The 26,975-nt window shown below is 40.5% G+C and overlaps 1 protein-coding gene across 1 annotated transcript in view; it reads right to left on the reverse strand.

The window, feature by feature from the left end:
- TSPAN7 (tetraspanin 7) overlaps nucleotides 1-26,027 on the reverse strand; it is a 120,605-nt gene extending 94,578 nt beyond the window's left edge. The window contains exon 1 of the mRNA XM_044235350.1: nucleotides 25,925-26,027. Within this exon, the coding sequence (XP_044091285.1) occupies nucleotides 25,925-26,005 (81 nt within the window). The 5' untranslated portion in view covers nucleotides 26,006-26,027. The remainder of the gene's footprint in view (nucleotides 1-25,924) is intronic.
- Nucleotides 26,028-26,975: the final 948 nt, after the last annotated feature.

Consider the following 26,975-nt stretch of genomic DNA (forward strand, 5'->3'; position numbering starts at 1 on the left):
AAAGCCAAGAAATGAAAACCAGCTGACACAGCATTTTAAATTTGTGGGTACATTTTTTTTCCTTTTCACAGAGTATCATTTTGGTACTGTTGATAGCTTGCCTAAATTAAACCCACAAATAAAACCAGCAAGATTTCTATGGTTATTCTGAGCCATAACCTATAGTATTAAAATGTAGTTAAATGCCTCTAAAATGTTACAATGGTCCAAAACTTATCTCATTTTTTTTTGCTATTATGTAAGATTTGTTATATTCTCATTATAACGTAGTAATATGAACACAAAGCGAGAGTAACTGCTGACCAACTCCCCACCTAACTTTTGTGGATTTCTCCTTGAGACACACTAACAAACTCCCTATGAGACCCAGAATATGAATACCACCTTGCCGGGAAAGGGAACTAAAGGGGAAAAGAGAAAGCACCTGCCAAACACTCAGACTCACATATAACTCCAATTCTCCTCTCAAATCGTCTCCCAAGCTCCAATTACAGCAGTTTGTGGTCAAGGCAAAGCTCCCCCTCTAAGAATGTGGTTCAGCAATGTAACCAAGGGTTTCCATTCACTTTACCGCAGACAACTGCTACTACTTACCGAGGTTAAATTTAACCACCAAAGTAGCCAACATTCTGGAAATTATCCTTTAGGAAGGTAGTATATATTCTGGGTTTGCTTTCAAACACCCAGTTTTATTTTAACCTGGACCAAAACAAACAAACAAACAAAAACAAAACAAACAAAAAAACAAACCTAGAAAACACAAAGGAATCCAGAAATTCGTGGGCCTAAAACTTGATAGCTTATGACAGAGGTTAGTACAGGTTTCCGATGTTACACCGTAGCAACTCTCCCCTAAGCCAATCATTCAGAGGACTAACCGTGACCCTCCAAGTAAAATGAAACACCTACCAGACTCACATTAAAATGGAGCAGAACTCGAAACTCAGCTCAACGGTAGCATCCTTCATGGATTACCATATATGTTCTACCTATTAGTCACAAGCTACCCATCATCCCTTGAATTACTTTAAAGTTTCCTTCTGCCCCATAATCTAGTATTATTTAATGAATACATATTTGGTGTTACAGAATTAAAACTTAAACATATTAAACATGAACACAATGGTGGTTGCACAATGGTATGCTTTTGTCAAAATTCATCAAATCATACACGTAAAATTGGCAAACTGCACCCATGTAAATGAAACATAAATGAGAAAGGATGATTCACTCATAAAACATGGAACCAAGTGTGACTGGGGAGGAAACCGAGGGAAAGAAACTTGCTTAGCCTAGAGCAGGGGTTTCTCAGCCTCACCTTCCCTTTTAGTTGTGACAACCAAAAATGTTTACAGACACTGCCAAATGTTCTCCTGGGGGCAAACCTCCCCCTCCCACTGAGAACCTCTGCATGACATCCCTATAACAAGGATCTATTATGTTAAGGACTTTTTACGGAAATTCAGTAAAAGCCAGTGGTGAAAGGTAAGGGTCCCAGAGAAAGAAAAAAAAATGGAGAATGTTAAAGACTTCCCAGTTATTTTGGACACTTTCTTCTTCTTTGTCTTCTTTTTTTTTTTAAACAGGTGAACTCTACCAAACATTTATTTACTTATTTTTAAAGTTTTTCTTTTAATTCCCATTAGTTAACATACAATGTGCTATTTGTTTGGGGTGCAAAATATATAGTCATTCAACACTGTTTAGGACACTTTCAAATACAGGCGGTCAATGTTATCAATGACTTCCTCCACAGCTAATAAGCACAGATAAATCTGGAAACATCTCAAGCATATTTTTCTAAGAGTCGTCCTTTACTTATACGTTAGGTTTCATAGCCATAAATCATCCCCACTGACCAACTCAATAGCATCACTAATTGGCCATCTGTTCTAGCAAAATATAAAGGAATTAAAGCACTGATCATTTACTCTGAGGACAGAATGCAAATATACATTGGACTTTCAATAAAAGATTGGTCAAGGAATCGGCTTTTTAAAAATCAAGTCCCTAAGTTCAGTGTTTAGTCAAATTAAAAGAGAAATCTATACCACGTCTGTTTACCAACTAAACTAACAACATGCATATGAAATAAGGCTGTGAGACACACTGTGGTTCAATGGCTAGTGCAATCTGTTTATCTCCTAACGTATGAGATACCAGGTTAAACGAAAAAAGATGTTTACTACTAATTCCACACTTGGAAATATATTCCAAGGAAATAACCCCCAAAAGAAATTGGATTAAAAATATTCAAAGGGGGCGCTTGGGTGGCTCAGTGGTTTAAGCCTCTGCCTTTGGCTCAGGTCATGATCTCAGGGTCCTGGGATCAAGCCCCGCATCCTGCTCTCTGATCAGCAGGGAGCCTGCTCCCCCTCCCCGCCAACCCCCCTCCCACCTCTCTGCCTACTTGTGATCTCTGGCAAATACATAAATACAAAATCCTTAAAAATATTCAAAACATTCTCCGTATTAAATATTACACAGCTCCCAAATCTGCAAATGGAGGCAAACAAATGGACATTTGTGCTTTATCAGACACACAGATGATGGCTGAAAGAAACCTAATTTTCTAGTCTAAGGCCTGGTTTCCAGACACTAACGGGAACTGAAGGTAGTAAAAAGGGCCCACTGGGCATTTTCAGAACTTTTTTTAAAAAAGTGCCTAGGTCAAGGATCCAGGTAGTGGTGCTCAGCTACAAGGTTTGGAAAAACAAAGGAAAAAGCACAGTCAGATGAATAAATGACCCAATTAATAATTACATATGTTTGTACTGTATATAAATTATTTGTATTCTAAAATCATATACAAATATATTACATTCAAATATAAGCAATTACATTTTAAAAATGCAATTAATCAAAAATCTTTTGAATTAGTGTTTTCATTTTCTTTGGGTAAATACCCAGTAGGAGATTTACTTGATCATAGGGAAGTTCTATTTTTAATTTTTGGAGGGATTTCCATACTGTTTTCCACAGTGGCTGTGCCAATTTGCATTCTCATCAACACTGCACGAAGGTTCCCTATTCTCGGCATTGAGGAGGGCTTTGTATGGTGTCCGAAGGTAGCTACACTTGTGGAGAGCATAGTGTAACATATAAAGAAGGTGAACCACTATGTTGTACACCTGAGACTAATGTAACATTGTGTGCCAGCTATACTCAAAAATTGTTTTTTAGGGGCGCCTGGGTGGCTCAGTGGGTTAAGCTGCTGCCTTTGGCTCAGGTCATGATCTCAGGGTCCTGGGATCGAGTCCCGCATCGGGCTCTCTGCTCAGCAGGGAGCCTGCTTCCCTCTCTCTCTCTCTGCCTGCCTCTCCGTCTGCTTGTGATTTCTCTCTGTCAAATAAATAAATAAAATCTTTAAAAAAAATAAAAATAAAATAAAAATTAAAAAAATTGTTTTTTAAAAATTAAATCTTTTAAATCATAGGAGCTAGGGAAAAAAATAAGATGTCTTTTCATGGGACAATGAAATATGGCCCCCAAATTGATTATAAGAATGGGCAACAAGTAAATGAAAATATGTACTTCCCTGTAATTAACCAGAGGAACACAAATTAAAAGCACCTTAATACTATTAAACATCCACTGAATCGGAGAAACATTGAGAAGTTTACCAAGACCAAGTGTTGGAGAAGATGTGAAACAACCGGAATTCTCACCAATCCATAACCACTAAAGAAAAGGGTTTATCAGCATCTGTTAAAATAAAGATGCATCTACATCTTCACAGATGTTTAACAGGAAACAAAAGAATATTCGTAGCAGCCTTATTCATAAAAGCAAATGGAGGACCACCTAAATGTCCAATAACAGAATAATTTGTGGTACAGTCATATACTGAAATATTATAAAGCAATGAAAAAGAATAAACCAAGCCCCAAGTAGCAACATAGATGGGTCTTATACGTTAAGTGAAAGAAGTCACAGAACACATGGAATATTATTCAATGTACCTAATGTTCAAAGATAGACAAAAAACAAAAGAGAGAGAACGACTAGGCTATTGATGGGTGCATTCATATGTGGTATAACTACCAAAGCAAGGGGATGGCTGATAAATAAGTCTGTATAGTTTTCCTACAAAGGAAAATATGATAGAGAAGGTCACCCAGGAGACTATGGAGGGGTACTGACAATATTCTAGTTCTTAACCTTGGGGGTTAACTAGATGAGTATTTGCTTTTTAATTATTCTTTAAGCTATATGTGTTTTTCCACTCCTCTATGGTTTTCTCATACTAGAAAGACTTTTTTTTTTAAAGATTTTTATTTATTTATTTGACAGAGATCACAAGTAGGCAGCAAGGCAGGCAGAGGGGGGGAGGGGAAGCAGGCTCCCCGCTGAGCAGAGAGCCCGATTTGGGCCTTGATCCCATGACCCTGAGATCATGACCCAAGGTGAAGGCAGAGGCTTTAAACCACTGAGACACCCAGGCACCCCAAGACTTAATTTTTCAAACACAGTGTAATACAACCATTTCAACACATGCAGATGCAGTCCACATGTGAATCACATTAACTGGAAAAAGCAGAACTGCATATTTAGGATGATTACAATTGCACAGATGTGAACATACCGTGACAAAGTCCACAGGCTAATTGGAAGTGATGTGCAACAGGGGCTTTTCCTGGTGGTGTGCTCAGGTTCATAACTTCAAAACTATTTGATTGCTGTCACACATTAAGTTTAGAGCTGGTGGTGTCAAAAAATCAATATGGAAAAACAAGTCCAATTGACAATGAGTTTAGAATAGCAACAGGTCCCTGAATTGATGTTCGATAGGCATCTTCTGCAGGCAAACACATGGGGCAGATTTAAGAGACTTAAGATTGTGTACACAAGTCTACACATCAGCAGATGGCACAATGGATATTCATCAGCCATGGAAAATGTTGGGTTGACAATTATATTTCACAGCAAAAAAAGTTTTTCTTGTCATTGTAAAGCAGGATACTGTTGTCTTCTTGCCATTCATTGCTGGTATAAATGACTGGTCAGATTATTGCTTGAAAGCAAGTTCAAGGGAGGAAGCAAGTTCACTGCAGCTGACCAACTTTGACTTGGCAATTTTCCCAACGACCTTAACTTGTGGATTAGATAAGCTAGTGTCAGCTCCATAGGAAAATTCCTGATGATTCCCACTGCTCTCAGCTTTGTTTCTTTAAAGCAAAGAAAAAAAAAACTGCATCTCCAGCAGCTTTTCACGACTTGGCTTCTGTCTTGTTCAAAGTGGTTGGGAGCTTCCAGCCATAAGAGACCAACTCACATCCTTACCATATTTCACAGCAGTGAGACAAATAATACCCATGCAATTTGGGACAGATACTTAGTATCGTAGGCATATGTTTGTTTGTTTAAGGAGAGTAGCAAGACTATCCCCATGGAAGTTTTCAGGATCTCTTATGTCTTGCCCACCGGGGCCATAAACTGAAGAGGGACAAAGACTAATTTAGAGACTCAGACCTTGGGAAGTGAATGGGCAGCTGCCCAGCTGTTCAGGAAGAGCTCTGTGCCTGACATTAGGATCCCTTAGATGGTCTTGGGCTTCCACCGCTTACCTGTGGACCAGTAGAATGCCCACTTGAGAAAATGGGAGTTTTGAGCTGAGAGGACAGGAGAACATGAGAAAAGATGGCCCTGGCCTCAGTTTTCTACAAAAGAACCATAGGTGGGAATGACTCCCACTGAAGTTGTTAACATTGACCTTTCTGGAAAACCAAGGCTGCTTCTTTGTGCATGAAGCCATGGCTAGCTCATGGGAGCCAAGGCTAGCGCTGATGAGCACTTGTGCCTCAGAGCAGTGTGGACACTCAGAGCACCCTCTAACCCATCTTCAAAGGTCCACCATGGAGAACTGGGCCCCGCTGCTTGAGTACCAGGCCCAGTGCTGTTGGAGAGGTCCAAACTGAAGCCCCACTTAAACATGACCTTGGGCCAAACTCTGGACCCAAGCTGCATCTTCTCAAAATGAGGAACAGTAATTACTGCCTCAACAGCTTGTTATGGGAATTCAATAAGATAATGCACATGAAGTGTTTAATACTATCCTTGTCTGGGGTGCCTGTGTGGCTCAGTTCGCTAAGCTAATCTGCCTTCACCTCAGGTCATGATCCCAGGGTCCCAGGATCGAGCCCCACATCCGGCTCCCAGCTCAGCAGGAAACCTGCTTCTCCTTCTCCCTCTGCCTGCCCCTGCCCCCTGCTCTGCTCTCTTCCTCTCTCACTCCATTTCAACTAAATAGAAATAATAAAAATCTTTTAAAAAATTACTATCCTTGTCCTTCAGTAAATGCTCAGTAATCAAGTAACAGCTCTAAATCATAACAACATCACTGTGACCTAATAGAGTTAACTGAGTACAGAGGGGACCTCCTTGCTGCTGACAGTACCATTTGTAACTCTCCCTTTGCTCCATATGCATCACTCTACACTTTTCCCTCTTCAGCAAGAAAAATCCATGAAAAAGCAGTTTAAGTCAACAATAAAAATATCTTCTCTATCTCAAACCACTAAATAACATACCTATTGGCCAGCAGGGCCATTGTCTGCTTTGGATTTTTTTTTTGCTAGGTATGGAAAACAGGACCAAAAAATATAAAAAGCTTAATTGCTTCATGATCAACACACTACACTGGAAATGTTCTCACTCATGCGGTAAGAAGATATGTGTATGTGTATGTATGTATACACACACACACACACACACACACCAATGTTCATCAAAGCATCACTTCTTAGAAAGAAACAGTTAAGAAGTGCCCTCACTGGGCAAGAAAACAGATAAATAATGATATATCCACACAAAGAATGAAACAGATCAGAGGTCAGCAAACTTTCTGTAAATAGTAAATATTCACCATTTCCTGTAAAATATTTTCCATAGACAGTAAATATTATGGGCTTTCTGGGCTATCCAGTCTCTGGAGCAACTACTCAACTCTGCTGTTTGGGTGTGAATGCAGCCCTAGTTTAAGCACAAAAAGTGGTGGCTGGCTAGATTAGGCCCATGGACCATACTTCGTCAGCCTCTAAACTTGAGCTGCATTTATCAGTGTGGAAACATGTCAAACAATGATGAGCAAAAAAAAAATGCAAATTTCAAAACAAGATCCGTAGTGTGGTTCATTTATACAAAATTTAAAAATCTGAAAGTGATACTTTATAATCATTAGAGATAAGTGTGTATTAGTAAATGTACAAAATTTATATTTACTCAACTTATAAACTCTCAATTTATGACAGAGCAATGTAGAGGAATCAATGGTATTTTTTTCATTTTTCTTTAAAAATTAAATATCCAAAGCAAATAAGGCATAATACCAATATCTGATAAACTTGGGTGTCAGATACTAAGATAATTATCATATTATACCCTGTCTTAATATTATATTTGATGGGCACCTGGTGGCTCAGTGGGTTAAGCCTCTGCCTTCAGCTCAGGTCATGATCTCAGGGTCCTGGGATGGAGCCCTGCATCGGGCTTTCTGCTCAGCAGGGAGCCTATTTCCCCTCTCTCTCTGCCTGCCTCTCTACTTGTGATCTCTCTCTCTGTCAAATAAATAAATAAAATCTTTAAATATATATGCATATATAATATTTAAAATACATTGTGAAATTTTTTTATTGTTTAATAGAAGCAGGTATTTTCTTTTAGTTTGAAGAGACAAGACTTAAAAATCAAGTTAAATGTGTTTTTGCTCTGCATTAACATAATCCAGCAGCTAAAATGGACTGGGTCGAAAACCTGCTGCATTATAAATTACCTGATGATGTAAAAATAGGCACTCTATCCTTGAGAAACAAAGGAAAACCAGACTATAAAATGATCCAGAAAATTATATATATATGTGTGTGTATATATATAAATATGTGTGTATACATATACATATATATACATATATTATTTTAATTAAACTTTATACCACACGTGGGGCTTGAACTCACAACCCTAAGATCAAGAGTTGCATGCTCTATTGACTGAGCCAGGCAGGCCCCCAAATTTTTGTTTTTAAAACAGCATTTAGGGGCATCTGGGTGGCTCAGTGGGTTAAGCCTTGGGCTCAGGTCATGATCTCAGGGTCCTGGAATCGAACACTGCATTGGGAATCTCTGCTCAGCGGGGAGCCTGCTTTCCCTCTCTCTCTGCCAGTCTCTCTGCCTACTTGTGATCTCTGTCTGTCAAATAAATAAATAAAATCTTTAAAAAAACAGCATTTACTGCTTTCTTAATTGCCAATGTAACTCACGCTATATGTGAAGGCAGGAAAGGAGCCTCAGAAAATAAAGAAAAGCATAGAGAAAAAAAGTAACCCGTGATTTATCTTCACACCCAGCTATAACTAATACCATTCTGATATGGGTCCCCCTCCAGGATTTGTAACATGCATTTTCTTCCTTACAAAAATGGTACACCAGGTACACAGATTGTTTTGTAGACAGCTTATTTAAACAGCTTTTCATTAGAATATTTATTGATTTATGCACCTCTCTTTTCCTGGATTTATCTCAAAAGAATTTACATGCTAGACAGAGTTGGCTCCTGACATCTTGGTTTAAAAGACTTTGATCTGAGTTTCCAACGATGTAGAGAAGGGCATTTCACCTCCATGTGTCATCTAGACCAAATCAAAGGCCCCTAAAGCACTCACTGAGCCACCCTTCAGAGCTATCTGTTCTAAGCCATTTACAAAAGCCGTAAGGCTAGCTACCTCTGCAGACCAGGATGATCTTATGAGAAATACAACATACAAAGCAGTGACTTGTTTGTTCTCAAAACATCTCTGAAGGATATAAACAATGGCCAGCTTCATGTCACAAATAGAGCAGCTGCTGTTATGGAGATTAATAAGTAACTTGCTCCAATAACTTGCTTCTATCCTGCAGCAGAACCTTCATCCCTTAAGCAAGATTTACTGAAACTCAGTCTTCCATTAGTGCTAAGTGCTGGCCTGAACGCTTGGTTCCACCTATTATATCAACTACCAGCACGCGACTCGGCACTGATCGTATGTAGAACTCGGGGCTTACCATGCAGTTGAAAAGAATCCTGTTTATGACATCATGCTTCCTACAGGAAAAAAATGAACTTTCCTCAATTTTGCATCTCCACACCAACCTCCTCTTTTAATTCTGAACCTGCCTGTTGAACTACTTTAAACATGCACCGAATCACCCTTCTTGATAGCCAAGGAGCTTTACTGTTAGGAGAATGGAGAGAATAAGGAGTATAGGAATGGCACCTGCTTCGCCATACCTCACCACAACCATGAAAAGCCATTGTTCCAGGCTACGGGGAAAAGTGGGGGCTGCTACTGAGCTACTCAGGTGGGAGCCTGCAGAATCTAGTGGCCAGGAGTCCACTGGGCCCACTCTGAAGTTTTTCCTTTCTCTGCTACTTGTTGCTGTGTCTCTTTCTCCTTCTGTCCCTACACCAGCTGTGTCTCTTGTATCTTGAGTTCCAGTACCTCTGAAAGAAGTCTCCATCCATATCTCAGAAGCCACGTCATCTTAAGTTCCACTGACCAGCCAACAAGCAAGTAGTCAAGGTTCTCCCGCTCAACTCACTGTGCTCATGGTGGACAGTGGGAAGGGCCAGGAAGTACAGAGATGGCCAAATGTAAAGAAGTGCACAGGGCCACTTTTGTCAGCAAAGAACACAAGCGAACAAGCTTCTGAGAGCTGGCCTCGCTCTTAAATCTGTGGGCATTTCCAACTGAACACGTGTAAAATGGAGCCCATCCTATTAATCTCAAACCAACTTCTAAGGTCTGCATTTTCATGAGGGCATCACCATCATCCAGGTTCTTCAAGCACATTAACTCTGGGGTTCTCTCTCATTCGCAAATATCCTTGCCACATCAAAAAATGGCTGTCTAGTATCCTCTATTCTTCATTCTTATTGTCACCCTAGAGAAGACCCTATGCTTTCCTGGTTCACCAGGTTTCACCACTTCTTGCCTTTCTTATTCCAACCCGACCAACTTACTGTTTCTAGACTACACCTGTAAACAGCTTCCAGAGCTACCACTCCGTGCTTGAAAGTATGGTCTAGTCTTCCTACCCATCCCAAGCAAAAATATGTCCAAAGCCCTAACCCATGCAGACAACCCACCAGAAGGCCTAGGCCTGCTTACCTAGAAGCACCACATTTGATCCCTTATTATAGATGGACCCACTCTGCCCCAAACACAGAAACCATTCTGCTTTCTGTAGACCTGTACTTACGCCACTTCCTCCAACTGAGAGCCTTCATGATCCTCCCAGGGCACTACTTGTCAAAATTTATTCATTCTCCAAGGTGGATTCTGTTCCTTTGACTTGCCCAAATTCCCCAGCTAAATGAGCTCTCTCCCTTGGCTTCACAGCACTTCATTTAAACTTCTAGTACTTCTCATTCAGTGCTGTCCAATAGAGATCTATTGGTGAACTGCATACTTACCTTTAAATTCTCTAGTAGCCACAATGAAATTAAAAAGAAACTGGTGAAATTAATTTTAATAATATTTTATTTAACTTAGTATGTCCAAAATCTTAACATTTCAATACATAATATAAAAACAGATATTTGTTCATATTAAATACTCAACATCTACGTATTTTATACTAGGTGTCCATTTGGACTATCTACAACTGAAGTGCTCAAGTGGTTGCTTTATTGGATAGCGCATGGCTAGCTCTTTCAAGCCCCAAATTGGGAGGCTTGCTTCACTCCCACTCCTATACACCCGTTTAAACTTTATTTCCTTTAAAATTTTACTTATTTATTTGATAGAGAGAGAGAGAGTGAACACAACTAGGGGGAGCAGCAGGCAGAGGGAGAGGGAGAAGCAGGCTCTCCAAGGAGCAGGGAGCCCGATGCGGGACTCGATCCCAGGACCCTGAGATCATGACCTGAGCCGAAGGTAAAGGCTTAACCAACTGAGCCACCCAGGCACTCCTCCCATTTAAACTTCAATTCTTGAGGCTAAGGATTATTCCTTATACAGGTATCCCCTAGAGCAGGAGTCCAAAAACAATAGCCCATGGGTCAAATTGGGCTGCCCACCTCTTTTTGTAAATACTGTTGCATTTGAAGATAGCTTCGCTTCTTTATTTACATTTGCCTATGCTGATTTCACATGACATGGCAAAGTTGAGTAGTTGCAAGTGGGACTATAGGCCCACAAAGCCTAAAATATTTATTATCTGTTCTTTACAGAAATGGTTTGCTGATCCCTTTCCTAGAGCAGTGATTTCCAAAGTGTGGTCAGTGGGCCAGCGCTGGTCAGCAAACTATTATCAGTCCAAGATAAGAAGCTTGCATAAGAATATAAATATAATTTTTTTGGTAACAGGACTTTCTTTATGAAGAAAATAGTATATTAGTTAACAGTCTGGCACTATCCCCTTATCTCACCACGACCATTTTAATTGACTTTATTGTACCTTTTGCCATATAATTTAAAAACATTTATAAGCAAAGACCATCTTTTTTTAAATTGCTTCTGAGTCCCCAGCTGGGTTAAGGCAGTCTAATTCATGTTGTGCATATTATCTCTATATTTTCTTACAGGATATGGCTTTGGTTTTGTATTTATGCATTTACACCAACTAGAAGTTTTGATATTATTTATGTAAGGGCTCCAGTTTTACTTTCTTCTGTATAACCATCCTCTCACTGCGATGAATGTTCTTTTTCATATAGTAAACCATATGCACTAAAATTTACTTTTGGATTTGCTATTGTTCCACTAACCTATTTGTATATTTCTAAGTCAATATGAGATTGAATCAATTAGTGACTTCCTAGCTGTATTAGTTATGTATTACCACAAATATAGAGGCGTCAAACAGCATACAATTATTACCTCATGGTTTCTGCAGTGTCAGGAGTCTGGGCACAGCTTAACTGGGTCTTCTGTTTCAGAGTCTCACAAAGCTTCCAAGGGGTCAGGTGGCTGCAGTTTCATCCAAGGCCTACATGGGGAAGGATCTGCTTCCAAGATCACTTGATCATTGGCGTCATTCTGTTGCTTACAGGCTGTCAACCTGGGGGCCTCAGTTTCTTGCAGCCAGAGCTGCCCTCAGTCCCTTGCCATGTGGCCCGCTCCATAGGGCAGATCACAATATGGAAGCTTACTTCTTCGAAGCCAGCCAGGGAAGGAGTCTCTCCGGAAGGCAGACATTACAGTTATATCTGAGATAACCGTGAATATGTATTCACATGTGTCTGAACATCTTTGTTGTACTCAATTAGAAGCAAGTCATAGGTCCTGCTCAGACCCAAGTGGACGAGGTTGCATAAGAGCATGAATACCAGGAAGTGGGGGTTATGGCAGCCATCACATGGTCTGTCTGCCATAAGAGCACATTCTGATAACTGGTGGGGCACGTACTTCCTTACCCGCCCCCCAATTTCTCTGGATTTTTCAGACATTTGTTCTTCTATAAAAAACATTATTATTTTATCAAGTACCACCCCTACCCCTCAGAAAACGTTCTGTCGGGATTCTATATGGAATGGCACTAAACACATTTTTAGAAAATCTGGTATTTTTAGGATATAAAATCTCCCCCACTCAAGTATAGTGTCCTTTAATCTGGTTAGATCTTATTTTATGACCTTCAATAAAACTTTCGTTTTCTTCATGTAAGAGGCTTACCTTTCTTGTTAACATTCTTCTAAAGTAGTTATGGTATCTGTTGCTACTAAGAATGGAATTTTCCTCTCCTTTTCTAAGACCTGTGCTAAAATAATGAAAAGCAAGTAATTTTTGTATTTTTATCTTGTATCCAATTGGCCATATTACCAAATTCTCTTAGAAGATTTTTTGTTTGTTTTATTTTTTTGTTTTTTATCTAGAATCTATTGGGTTTCTTAGTATACAACAATTGTATCCATGAAAAGATCCAACATAAAGGGTTTTTTTTTCTTTTATTACATAGGCTAGATGAACCAAAATCATAAATAATCATGGTAAAAAAGAATCCTTGTCTAGTCCCCAACTGACTCAAATGTTTTTAATATTTTATTATTTTTAAAACAAATACTTACTGTTGGTTTTAACATTTGTTGAGTGGAAATCATCTCTTCTCATAAAAGAATAATGGTAGATACTCTATGCTCAAGGCAGTGGCGCATAACTCCCCACTCCACAAGTGTGAGCTAGGCATAGTGACTTTCTTCCAAAGAGTATAGTATGGGAAGGTGGAAAGAGACTAATTTTATTATCTCAGCCAGGTAATCATGAGGTCAATATCAACAGCAGTAAGTCATCTTGATAGTACGTACCCTTCATATGATGTCATGAAAATGGCACTTAACCTGTGGTCTTCTTTCCCAAAACATATAACCCTAGTAACCATGAGAAAAATAACAAATCCCAAAAGAGGGCCACTGTACAAAGTATATGACCCCTAGTCTTCAAAATTGTCAGTCATCAAAAACAAGGAAAGTCTGAGAAACTGTCACAGCCAAAAGAAGTCTAAATGTAATACTACTAAATGTAATACAGTAGCCTAAATTGGATATTAGGTAAAAACTCAGACAAATCTGAATGAAGTGTGGACTTTAGTTCATCATGTATCAATCCTGTTTCACTAACTGTAACAAATGTATGAGAGTAACATAAGATGTTAATAATGGGAAAAACTGGTTACATGGTATACGGAAACTATGTACTATCTCCACAATTTTTCTGTAAATTTAAAACTGTTCTAAAATTAAAAGTTTATTGAAATATAATAAGGCAAGTCATCGATACTCCATTTAATTTTAAGTGACAGATTTATATTTATTTTTATCCTACTTAAGAATACTCTTATTTCAATGACAGAGCTAAACTCAGTGATCAAACTCATTATATCTTTGGTTCTTATTCAAACCCTTTTGCAAGTCTAGCTCTCTTTCATAGCAAACTATAAAATCCAAAATGTTAAGCCTTGATTTTCAGAATAGAAAGTATTGTGATCAATTTATTCATTTAACAAATAGACATAGTACCTCCCATGTGCAAAATATCAAGAAAAAAAGCAACACTCTACACCATAAGGAATAATGTTGCCAAAACATGTGTGTGTCACACTTTATGAAGCACTTGAATGTCATTTAACTTTCAAACACCTGACTAAGTGGGTAAGCATGGATCTCAATTCTGGAGAGGGAACAGAGGTTCAGAGACACTTAGGTGACTTGCCAAAGGTCACACAGCAAATGGTCCAAATCAAGACTTCACACAGGACGGATTTTGGATCCCCTACAAGAGAGGGCAATAATTAAAAGAATAGCAAATGACTGATACAGTTTAGAATGTGAAACAGAAATCAAGTAAAGCGAGAAATCCTCAAAAGTTTCATCAGAAATAGAAAATGAACAGAAGAAGCGATGAGGAGGTGCAAGGAACATGTACCACCCAGATCCCTATTATTGAGCTTTAGGTTCCTTTTCAATGCAATGCGGTCTACCTTTGGGAAGTCCTGGAACAATCCCCAGAAATCAGAAATTCTCAAGTAATTGTTGTGGAATGATTAGAACAATTAACTGACCCAGGAATTCTGTATATCACCACGATGAGGTTTGGAGAATGGGAACTGAAGTGCAGAAGCAAATTCATTTCACGGAGAAGCAAGAATTGGTAGTCTCAGGCAAGAATAAATGTCTCTATATTTCTGGGGAAAGGAAAATTGATTATTCAATAGGCATGGTAACTAGTAAACCACCAGCACGCACTTTCAAACCTATTTGATCAATGGCGATTCACCTCAGTCTAATTGTCAATGACAACTCAACTCGCTTCAGGGAACATACTTCAGAAAGCCAATTACAATGACAGTCTCACAAATCCAAGGTCAACCAAGCAGCAGCAGACGCACTGCAGTGAACACACTTTTCAGAGTCCATCAACAACAGTCTCACCCAAATGGCTCTAAGGCCAAGGTCAACCACTCATGCCTCTGTAATCAAAGCAACCCCCAAACATGACCATACTTCCCAGAAAGATCAGAAATCTACTTTACTCATAAATTTCTGTCTCTCCTATTTTGCTTTTTGTTTTATATATCAGATAATAGTTGAATCTTTTGGCAGAGGCAAACCATGACTCTTCTTAACTTCTTTTAAGTGCAACCGTGAGCAGAAATAGATTCACCCTGGAGAAAAGAAACTACGGCAAACTCCAAGAGTCAGTTGGAGACACTTACAAGAGACCAGTTCAGTGGGTAAGAAAAACACTAGATGGGCTACATCTTGCTTGTGGAATCTTCTCAAACTAGCTTTATGGTACCACAGATCACATCACAGGAAAGCATTCATATGGTAAGAATTTATTTAAAACAAACTGCAACACAGACCACAGAATCACAGCCCAGGAATCAGAATCACCTTGTGAATGGTTTTTTTAAAAAATATGTACCCAGGCTGTTCTCCAGATCAATTAAAATCAAAACTTCAGGAGATAGGACCACACATTTTTTAAAAGTCCCTTAGTGATTCTGATGAGTATGCCTATAGTTAGAAATGACTAGCAAGGTCTCCCACGAGTGACAAGGACACTTTGATTTACTATGAGACATTGAAAACCTAGCTTCAGATTTGGAGCAAAGCAGAACAAATCAATAAGCCAACACTAGATACTCAGCAACTAGATATCTATTCCTTAGCAATCTCCAGACCCAGGAGACTCAAGGTGAACCAGGCCTACTGTGATATATTGAGTTCTTTTGGAATCAATGGTTCTCAGTCTTGCTTGAATAGCTGAAGCCCCTGGGAGATCATTTAAAAGATAGAATTGCTGGTACCCAACTCCAGACCAACTGATTCAGAATCTCTTAGAGTGGAGCCTAAGCATGTATTTTAAGTCTCCTTAGGCAATCCTGCCGGGCACACAGGGATGAGAATCACTAGACTGCTCAATTAGTACCTGTACCTGATCCACTCCATCTTCCAGTAAAAGGCACCTGGAGTTTATCCTAAAAGAGATGGTGAAAACACCCACTATGTCTTACAGAATGCACTAAGAAAAATTTTCCACAATAGAACTGTGATTCTCAATCTACCACCAAACCATATAACCTGCTTTCATGTTCAACTGATCAAATAATGAAAAGAGAAAACAAAGAAAAACCCTTTATCTTTTCCCCTTATGTCTTTTTTTTGATGAATATTGGGGCTCTATATAAAAGAGGCCAAAAATGTTGAGACAAGAATGAAAAGCCATGGGGCGCCTGGGTGGCTCAGTGGGTTAAAGCCTCTGCCTTCCGATCATGATCCCAGGGTCCTGGGATTGAGCCCCGCATCGGGCTCTCTGCTCAGCGGGGAGCCTGCTTCCCTCTCTCTCTGCCTGCCTCTCTGCCTGCCTGTGATCTCTGTCTGTCAAATGAATAAATAAAAAATCTAAAAAAAAAAAAAAAGAATGAAAAGCCTTCTGTTGCGGCAAGAGGGAATAACGGCCAAAAAAGGAAATTTTTAAAAAATATTTATTTATTTTAGAGGTGAGGGGAGCATCTTAAGCTGACTCCATGCTGAGCAAGGAGCCTGGGTTGGGGCTCAATCTCAACCCCAAGATTATGGCCTGAGCCAAAACCAAGAGTCAAACACTTAAGCGTCTGTGTCACCCAAGCACCCCTGCTCCCGGAAAAGAAACTCAAGAGCAGTAATCCAACAATCTGCTTGCCATGAGGAGAGAACCCAAATCAGAGGCTGCTGTAATAGGAACAAGGAAGGAAAAGACATATGAATATATTTTAAAATGTGCTTCAGATTGGTTTAGCAGTGCATTAGTCACTCACGTCAAGGGTTTAATACATTTGAACAAAGAAACGCAGTCAGAGATGATTTTCAATTCTCAGCCCCTTCTGAGGTGCTTACTTAAAAGAGTATATAATGCTGAACAGTCAATGAATCCTAAGTAATGTAGATCATGGTAGGGTCAAATCAAGAACTCCAGCTATAATTAAAATTGAGGAAAGTATTTCATTCTAATTGGACAAAAATTCAGCTAGTTTCCAAGCAACTACTAAGTAGAAAAGACTTAATGTTCCCCAAATGCTATAAAAGGTAGTGCACATATCTTAACTACATATTGCATATGGGAAGTAAAGTTGATTAAGAAAAGACTGTTCAGATTTTAATGTACAAGTCCTATAATAAACATGAAGGGTTATCATTGTAGAAACACAAAAAGAGCAGAGCAATAACCCGTTTAACATCCTACTTTGAACTCTGGTGCTTCCACATTAAATTAATACAGCAAGGTCTGAATTAGGTCAGAAGGCACATGGGCCTTCACCTGGTGGGAAGAAATTAGAAGAGCAAAAAAAGCAGCAGCAAACTTCAGAGCTTCATTCTCATTTATCCAACTCTGGTCCCTGATGGCCGTGTGGCCTTAAAGAGGCTGTGCCTTAGTTAGACTATTCCAACCTAGAACACTCCCCTTGACATCCAAAAGCTTTTTATTTTTTTTTAAAGATTTTATTTATTTATTTGACAGAGAGAGATTACAAGTAGGCAGAGAGACAGGCAGAGAGAGAGGAGGAAGCAGGCTCCCTGCTGAGCAGAGAGCCTGATGCGGGACTCGATCCCAGGACCCCGAGATCATGACCTGAGCCGAAGGCAGCGGCTTAACCCACTGAGCCACCCAGGCGCCCCTCCAAAAGCTTTTTAAAAATTGAAAAGTAGACACCAATATCTTTTTTTTTTTAAAGATTTTATTTATTTATTTGACAGAGAGAGATCACAAGTAGGCAGAGAGGCAGGCAGAGAGAGAAGAAGGGAAGCTGGCTCCCTGCTGAGCAGAGAGCCCGATGCGGGGCTCGATCCCAGGACCCTGAGATCATGACCTGAGCCGAAGGCAGTGGCTTAACCCACTGAGCCACCCAGGCACCCCATAGACACCAATATCTATTACAACAACCCAGCTATTGCCATTTCAGGTGTTCTAGTCAATCACTCACAAACAACTATGTATTTAATTAGTAGCATGCAATGAAGAGATACAAATATAAAAGACTTTCAGTTAAAGATGATGGATTGAACACATCCATTTACCTTGGCTATCTCCCAAAACTCCACTGAAATGACACTAAAAGGATCTTTAAAACCCACAATAACAATGGAAGAGGAGACAAATGCAGTGACACTTTGGAAGCTGAGCCAGATCTTAAGGCAGCTATGAGAAAAGCCAAGAATGAAATATTTGCATGCAAGCACTCTCAAAAGGCAGCTTCGTGCACACCTGGAACTGGGGATGGAAAAAAGACTAAAAGAAGGAGGAGCTGGTAAAAAAAAATTTTTTTAGACAAGTAATTAGATCCCCTCCATCTTCTGTCTCTGGCCTTTCCCCATTCCAGCATAGGCTTGGATTTATTTTCTAGGGTGGAACTAAGAAACAAAAGCACAGTGGACATAGATTCTGTAACTCAGATAGGAACTTAACAAAGGTTTATATATTGCACGTGAAGACACCCAAATTCCTAAACATTTTCATTCAAAGAGAGGATTAGAAGATGCTTCTGTAGGAAATCTGATCAGACCAAGGGAAAAGACTTAAAAATACTGACCTTGGTTCCAAAACTCAATTGTCAAGCCAAATCACCCAACTTAAATTCAACAAACTCCCACCTCATATACTAGGAGCTTCCAATCAGCCTTTTCATGCTCCACTCTTAAACAAGTACGGAACAAAGACCAAAAGTTGATCAGAAATTGGAAGTAATACTCCAGAAAACAGAGATGTTTGAAGGAAACAATACAGAAAAAGCAAACTTAAAAAAAATCATTAATATTGCCAGATGGATTATAAAAAGAGATTACATTTTTGAAACAAGAGGCTAGGAAAAGGAATATTCAGATCTCAAGGAGGAGCTCCTAGAAATCAACATATAAACAAATGACAAATGCAAGACCAGGCAAAATCAAGTGCGAGAGATGTCCCATAAAGTAGAGCCAAAAAGGTGAAGCACTCGGGGCGCCTGGCTGGCTCAGTCGGTGAACCACATGATCCTTGATCTTGGGGTTGTGAGTCTGAGTCCCATGGTGGGTATAGAGATTACTTAAAAAATAAAATTTTAAGTAAAAGACGAAGTAAAAAATAGGAAAGGAAATCAGAGAATCTAAGAGGTGAAATATTGAAAGGGAGAATAGGGAAAATGAAAGGAAAGTGTAATAAAAAATTTTTCAAGAAAATTTCCCCAAACTGAAAGACCTCAGTTACCAGATTGAAAGGCTCTACAGGAAAGAAATACAAATAAACATAGAACAAGACATATTCTGATGCAATTTCAGAGCACCAAAAACAAGAAAGAGTTTCCAAAAGCTTTCAGAGAAGGAAAAGCAGAATTTAAGTAGAATTAGAATAAGATTTGATTTCACAGAAGTAACAAGAGCAAGAACACTGGGAGGAGGGGAGGAGACAGCAACATTTTGAGGGTAAATGATTTACAGCTAGAATTCTATACTCAGCCAAACTATAAAATTAAGTACAAGAGCAAAATAAGATTTTCACACCTGCAAGACCTCAAAATATTAACCTACCATGCATCCTTTTCCAGAAAGTTACTAGAAGATTTGCTCCACCAAAATGAAAGAACAAACCAAGAAAGAGAAAAACAGGATATATAGGAAATTGAGGATCCAACATAAAAGGAGACCAGATTCCCCAGGATGATGGTAAAGGCAGATTAAAATGATGTTGGCTCTTTCAAAGGCCCAAGGAACACTAGCCCAAATTGAAGGTCAGAATGCTCTAGAAGAAAATGTCTCCAATGGGAACGGATAGGATTCATGAAGTGTTTGAATATACGAAATGAAGATACACAGCTCTTGGGGAAAGTGGGAGGATAAATTAGGGGCAAACATGGAAAAGGACATAAGCAAAGGATATAAAACGAGGCAGTTTTTAACTCCAGGGAAAACAAAAAGCTGTGCAAGCAATCATAATATACACACTAAGTGGCTCAGCTGTGAGTAGGCTTACCTAGTGAGTAGGCTTATAGTAATGTAACCACTGGTGCTCTAACCAGAATGATATATGATAATAATCAATGATATATTGGGGTCTACCCCAATATGGAAAGGATGTGAGAGAGCTAAATCTTCATCTTCCTTAGGGGGAAGACAATATATAATACCTATTACCAAAAAGCTGAGAAGTAGTAGAATGAGGGTATTACTTAAAAAGGAAGCAGCACCTAGCAAAAGTTGGTAAACATTCTCTTGAGACACCTGGCATATAAAAACCATTTAATGAATGTTTACTGAGTTACCATGATATGTAAAATAGTTAGCATAAGCTTTAGTATGTGCCAAGATTCAAACACTTGGTAAATGTTGGGGAATGCTCTTTAAGATATTTTTCTTCTCTATTTAACCCAAAGAACTAAACTTTTCTGGATAACAAAAGAAAAAAGAAAAACATTTTGACTATTATTCTTTTAAATCCTCCCCAAGAAAGGCTGATGATGCTTACTAAATGAAAAAAAAATCACTCATATTTTTCAATAAGAGAATTTGATAGCACTAGTGATGAGCTAATTAGGTCCTTGGATATTCAAAGAAGAATATTCAAAATCCAATATATGCTGGAATGAAGCAAAGGATATTTCTCTTCACACATTATTTAGTGGATTTAGATGCAATTAATTTAGAACTCACATGAGTGTCTAAAATGCATTACAAATTACAAATCAAAACAGAATTTACCTAATAAGTGGCATATTTATAAAGTTGTCCTGCTTGTTGTTGAAATAATTATATTTGTTGTGAAGAACAGGTATTTTGCTTTGTATTAGGATAAAATAGATATATTTTTTATTCAAGTTTAACAAATTAAATTCCAATTCCAGCTTTAGATTTTAGATAACTAAAATGTCTGGCAAACTAGCTGATCATAAAAATATAGTAACTGAACTACCACTAGGATAAGCAATTCTTTATAAAGTCCTCTATCCCATGTTTGTATACACCAATGTCAGGAACACATATATTAGTCACCGCAAATAGACAGAAAAGAACACGGTTTTTAAAAGCCTTCCGATTAAGGTAAATTGAAATAAATAAATGATCCCAAGAGTAGTCAATAAAATTTCCTTTATTCATTCATTCATTAGTAAATACTTCCTGGGTAAACCTATTAAGTGCCAGGCACTATTTGCTAGTCTTTGAAGCATAGAGTAACTTACTCCTAGGTGTGTTTTTTTTTTCTCCTCTTCTATAAATCTGAAAATGAAACACATAAATCAGGGAAAATAAAGGATCCATTTACCTAGCATTCAGGAGATGTCATGTACTGGAAGACAAATCATCTTATCCATTTAGACACTATTATATAAAGAACTACCTACTTTTCTTCTTCAAAAAGGAATTACAGTATACCACAGAGATTGTTTTTCTTCTCACTTGGAATTGTGTTCAGTATGCTCTGGCATGGTGGTTGCAAACACCAGTAAACATGGTTTTTAAAACACTTAGTTTTGCATAAGGCTCTAGATCGTGTAGACGTTGCTGGCACTGTTGACATATGGAGCCAGAAAATCTTTGCTGTGAAGACCTGTCCTATGCTTTATAGGTCGTTTAGCAGCACCTGGGGCCTCTACCCCCTAGATGCCAATAGCACTCTATCCCCAGCTGGGACTCAAAAGGTCTCCAGACATCGCCAAATGTCAGGAGATGGGTGGCCAATAAGGTCACCTGTTGAGAACCACTGCTTTAGCAGAACACCTGGGAAGGGGAGAGTGATTGTAGACAGAAGAGGAGACCAGATAAAACAAAGGTCTATACACTAACATTAGGCTTCTGCTTTAGCCAATGCTCAGGTACATTCACCTCTTGATGTTACTGGTCTACTACCATTTTTTATTTTATTTTTTTATTTTTAAATGTTTTTGCATTTATTTTTTTTTAATTTTCAGCAGAACAGAATTCATTATTTTTTCACCACACCCAGTGCTCCATGCAAGCCGTGCCCTCTATAATACCCACCACCTGGCTCCCCCAACCTCCCATCCCCCCCTCAAACCCCTCAGATTGTTTTTCAGAGTCCATAGTCTTTCATGGTTCACCTCCCCTTCCAATTTCCCCCAACTCCCTTCTCCTAACTCCCCTTGTCCTCCATGCTATTTGTTATGCTCCACAAATAAGTGAAATAAGTCAAGCAGAGAGAGTCAATTATCATATGGTCTACTACCATTTTAAGCTCAAATGTCTTCTGGTCCTAAGTCTAAACTGAAGGAAGGGAAGAGAGGCAGTCCTGTTAAAACAATTCACAAAGAATGCAAAGGAAACAATTCTGTTTAATCTTTTCTACATCTTCCACTTAAAATAACACCAAGGTCATCTTTTTTGTTAATTACCTAACCTAAGCCCAGAAGTTTTGACAGATATTAGAGTACCTATGTGCCAGACATAGTTCTAGGTGCTAGAAAAAGATAAATTTCTCAACTGTATTTACTGAATTGATAAATCACTCTAAAAAATGGCATTTTCTTCATGATCTTGGGTTTGGCAACAGATTCCTAGATATGACACTAAGAACATAAGCAACACAAGAAAAATAGGTAAACTGGACTTTATCAAAATAAACTTTATACTTCAAAAGACACCATCAAGAAAGTGAAAAGGCAACACACAGGAGAAAATATTTGCAAATGATATATCCAATAAGAGTCTTGAATCAAGAATATATAAAGGACACTTCCAACTCAATAATAAATAACCCAAATAAAAAATGAGCAAAGGCTATCAATAGACATTTCTGCAAGAAAGATATACAAATGACCAAGAAGCACATAAAAAGATGCTCAACATCACTAATCGCCAGGGAAATTCAACTCAAAACCACAATAAGACACCTATGCGGATGATCAGAATCACAGTCATATACTAACAAATGTTGGCGACAATGTGGGAAAATCAAAACCCCCATACACGGCTGGGTTGGGGGAGGTAATAAAAGATGGTGCAGTCACTACGGAAAACACTATGGCAGGTCTTCAAAAAATTAACCATAGAGTAATATATGCCCCAGCAATTCCCTGCAAACTGAAAATACACGTTCACACAAGCACTTGTACACGAACATTTATAGCGGCATTATTCACAATATCCAAAAGGTAGGAACAACTCTAATGCCCATCAATGGACAAACAGATGAAGGAAATATGATATAGTCATACAACAGAGTATTATTTGGCAATAAAAAGGAACATGGAGGGGTCTTGAAAATATTACATTAAGTGGAAGAAACCATTCACAAAAGACCACATACTACATGATTTACATGAAATGTTCCAGAACAGGGAAATCTACAGAGATCCAAAAAGTAGATTAGTGATTGCTTAGGGAGAGGAGAGTGGGGTATGATAGCTAAATGGTATGGAGTTTCCTTTTTAGGTAATGAAAATGCTCTAAAATTGACGAGGGTGACGGTTGCACGTATCTGTGAATATACTAAAAACCACTGAATTGTACATTCTTCAAAGTATGAATTACATGGTATATGAATTATATTTCAGTGAAGTTGTTAAAAAAAAAAAAGAAAAAAGCAACCAGCATTTAAAGACAATATAGGGGCGCCTGGGGGGCTCAGGTCATGGTCCCAGGATCCTGGGATGCAGCCCAGCCTCAGCCTTGGGGGGGGGCACAGTGCTCGAGCTTCCTGCTCAGCAGAAAGCCTGCTTCTCCCTTTCCTAGTCCCCCTGCTTGTGTTCCCTCTCTTGCTGTCTCTCTGTCAAATAAATAAATAAAATCTTTTTTTTAAAGTACAATAGAAAACAGGACATTTGGACAACACTTTATTAATGAAAATATCTTATTGAAAATACCCTCAAATCTGGAGAGATCTCATTCCTTTGGTTATGAAATGCTAAACTGCTGAAAATGCTTTAGGTCAACATTTTATTTAAATTATAAAAAGCTTAGAACACAGGCATCCAGAACTTCAGAGTACATAAAATGCAGTGCTTGTTTAAGATGTATTAGGGGACATTAAGTAATTATATGCACCAGGTGGGGGCGGGAGGTAAGCAAGAAGAGCTGAAGAGATGAGATGAAAAGCCTCTGCCTGGAAGACTCCCTTCTTCACCAGCCTGCAGTGATGCTATAAGAACAGCACTCCACATATACTGTAAATCTTATTTTTCAGGAAGCTAAAAATAATCACCCATATGATTTACTCCAGTAACAAATAGGAAGTCAAGTAAATACTAAAGTGCCACACAGAGATTTAAGGAAATAAACTAAAAAAAAAAAAAAAAAAACCCTCAACCAGTTCCCAAGAATGGCTACTGGAAAGTTTCGGCAAAAAATGTTCAACCTGTGTCGTTTTCAATCCAAATAAAGTCCGTTTCTGTGTCTGCCTTGGGTGATAGACTCAATTAATCTAATCCTATCTCACTGCAGAGCTCTTGGAATATCTGGTCCCCAAGCCCACAGTCCCCCTGACCTGAAGAATCACCACCAACACCAGTGACAAGGAAATGCCAGCGGGGGTGGGGGTGTGTGTGCATTAGAGATTTTTTTTTTCATCCTTAATAAATCTCAGCTCCTGCTTTGGTCATTACAAACAGCTGGTCATCATTTCAAACAGCCTAGTTCACCATCAACCCAGGTCTGGGTTCCTCGCACAGTACTGTGCTCGGTTTCAAGCCAAAATTAGGCCTAATTGGGGGGGGGGGGTGGCACAGACAAAAACAACCGAAGGAGGGATTCGCTTTTTCTACAGAGCCTCAGGTTTCAAAATGACTGCCTTGAAAGGTGAAATGACCCAAATTACTGTGTGTGTGATGGAGGGGGGGGCCGTTGATAACAGACATTCTCCTGCAAGATAGCTGTGGCTTGGTGTGGAAATGGGGAACTTGGGTATGGGGTTTCTACATGGAAAGAGAAACAACAGGAAACGGTCTTTAGGTATCACCCACCCCTCCAGTGAATCACTGCAGTGTCAGCCCTGCACTGATGCCACGAATTGCCAAACAGGATGAGGTAAGGCACAAGCCTTGGCCCCCCCTCCAGCTACCCCCGCGCGCAGAAGGGCGCATCCCTCCGCGAGGTGCACCACGCAGCCCCCCGAGGCCTCAGCTGAGGCGTTGACGTCACCCTTCTGCATTGAGCTTCAAGGACTGGGAGCAGCACTGGTTAGATGGGGAGTAGAGTTGGGGCGCTATTGCTGTCACCAAGTGGCAGGGGTCTTCCCCCAGGACTCTGCGGATTGGGTTCGTGCAATAACAGAAAGACCAGATGAAGAGTGGAGGGGTGGAGGGGAGTGGGAAAAGGGTCATAAGACCCACCTCCTGGGTCCCCGGGGAAGCTCAAAGATGCCCCTAGTTTATGTAAGACCCTTTCCCTCCAGTGCGTCTCCGCGCGACGGCAGCTTCCTCTCCCCATCAATGCACTTGGGGGGCTCTGGTCGCCCTTGCCCAGCCAGCCAGGCAGGCACAGGGCTCCTGGCACCTCCCTCTCACAGCCCCGCGGGGTTGGGAATAACCGGGAATCTGGGATCAAACCCAGTGCTCCCGCGCCCTTCTCCCTGCCGGGTTAGCGCCTAGAGGCACCGCGAACAGGCTGGTAAGGGAGGTCGGGGAGGGGTGTCCAGAGAAGGAAACAGAGGAATAAACCCGCAACTTTCCCTAGAGGCTGACCCTATCCCGCGAGCTTAAAAAAATAAATCAGTGCATTAAAACAAATTTGGGAAAGGTCGACATCCTGCAGTCACCGCCACCACGCAGCCCCTTGCAGGCTGCACCGGGTGGGGTCTAGAGTCCGAGCAGTCCCAAGCTTGCACCCCGCCATCCTGCAGCCCCAGCCCAGCCCCCTGAGCCTATCTCCTTAAGGAGGGAACGAGATGAGATTTTTGGTTTGGGTTTTTTGCCCCCTCTTCCTTTCTCCCAGCATCACTACAGGGATTGACGGCCGGAGGCCCGGCCACCCGCCCGGCGTGGCCACTCACCCAGAAGACGAAGGAGTAGATGATGAGGAGGGTTTTGAGACAGGTTATCACAGGTTTGGTCTCCATTCTCCTCGATGCCATACTACAGAGCTCCGGCGGCGGCGGCGGCGGCGGCGGGCGGCGGGCGGGCGCGCGGGAGGGGGGAGGAGGCGGGGCGGGGCGGGGCGGGAGCGCGTGCCGCGAGAGGCCCCGTGCGCGCGCAGATGAGGCGGTGCGCGTGCGTGAGCGCGCACTCCGCAGGGCACCGATTTAAGGAGTCGGGCGGGCAGCGACTGCGCATGCTGAGAAGGCCGCCCGCTCCGGCACGCCCGCGCAGGCTCAGACCCCCAGGCCAAGAGCCGGGCAGGGCCGCGGGGAGGGAGTGGAAGAACCTGGGGCGGGGTCGGAGGTCAGCTCAGCCTCTTCCAGGCTGCCCTTGGCACGTAAGTTTCTGCTTGATGCACAGTAGGGCTTTACATTTGCAGGGCTGTCTGCACCTGGCGACAGGAGCTTTAATTGGTATCCCCGAAAAGCAGTCACGTTTCTGCATTTGGGCGCCCCACCAGGCCTTCTCAGATGGAAGTGGCCAAGTAGTCGTGTCCTTGGAACCAGCCGGCCTTGTCTGTGCCAGGAACAGACTGTGACAGGTGGCCGGCGACACAGCTGGAGGGATGGTCAGGAACCTGGGAGCTCAGACACCCCAAACCCTTGCCACGGGAGGAACGCCATTTTTTAGAGGTCCTCACATTTTGAAATGATGCCGAACGACCTGTTTCTGTATGAAGGTACCGTTCTTTCTGCACATAAAATGTTTAGCAGATAGCAGAAAAAATGTTTAGAGTGCCTGAGACCCATTTCTCCCAACCTAACAAGTTCAAACCACCTCACAGCCAGGAAAGAGCGAGCTGTATCGAGGCAAAAAAATAATGTTCAAAAACATTTCGGAAGTTCCTCAAGAAGCCAAACAGAGATACCATATGACCCAGCAATTCTCCTACGCGTACACCCAAGAGATTAGAAAGCATGTTCACACAAGAGCTTGTACAGGAATGTTCATAGCATTATTTATCGT

Source organism: Neovison vison, chromosome X (genome assembly GCF_020171115.1).
Source record: "Neovison vison isolate M4711 chromosome X, ASM_NN_V1, whole genome shotgun sequence".
Lineage (NCBI taxonomy): Eukaryota > Metazoa > Chordata > Mammalia > Carnivora > Mustelidae > Neogale > Neogale vison.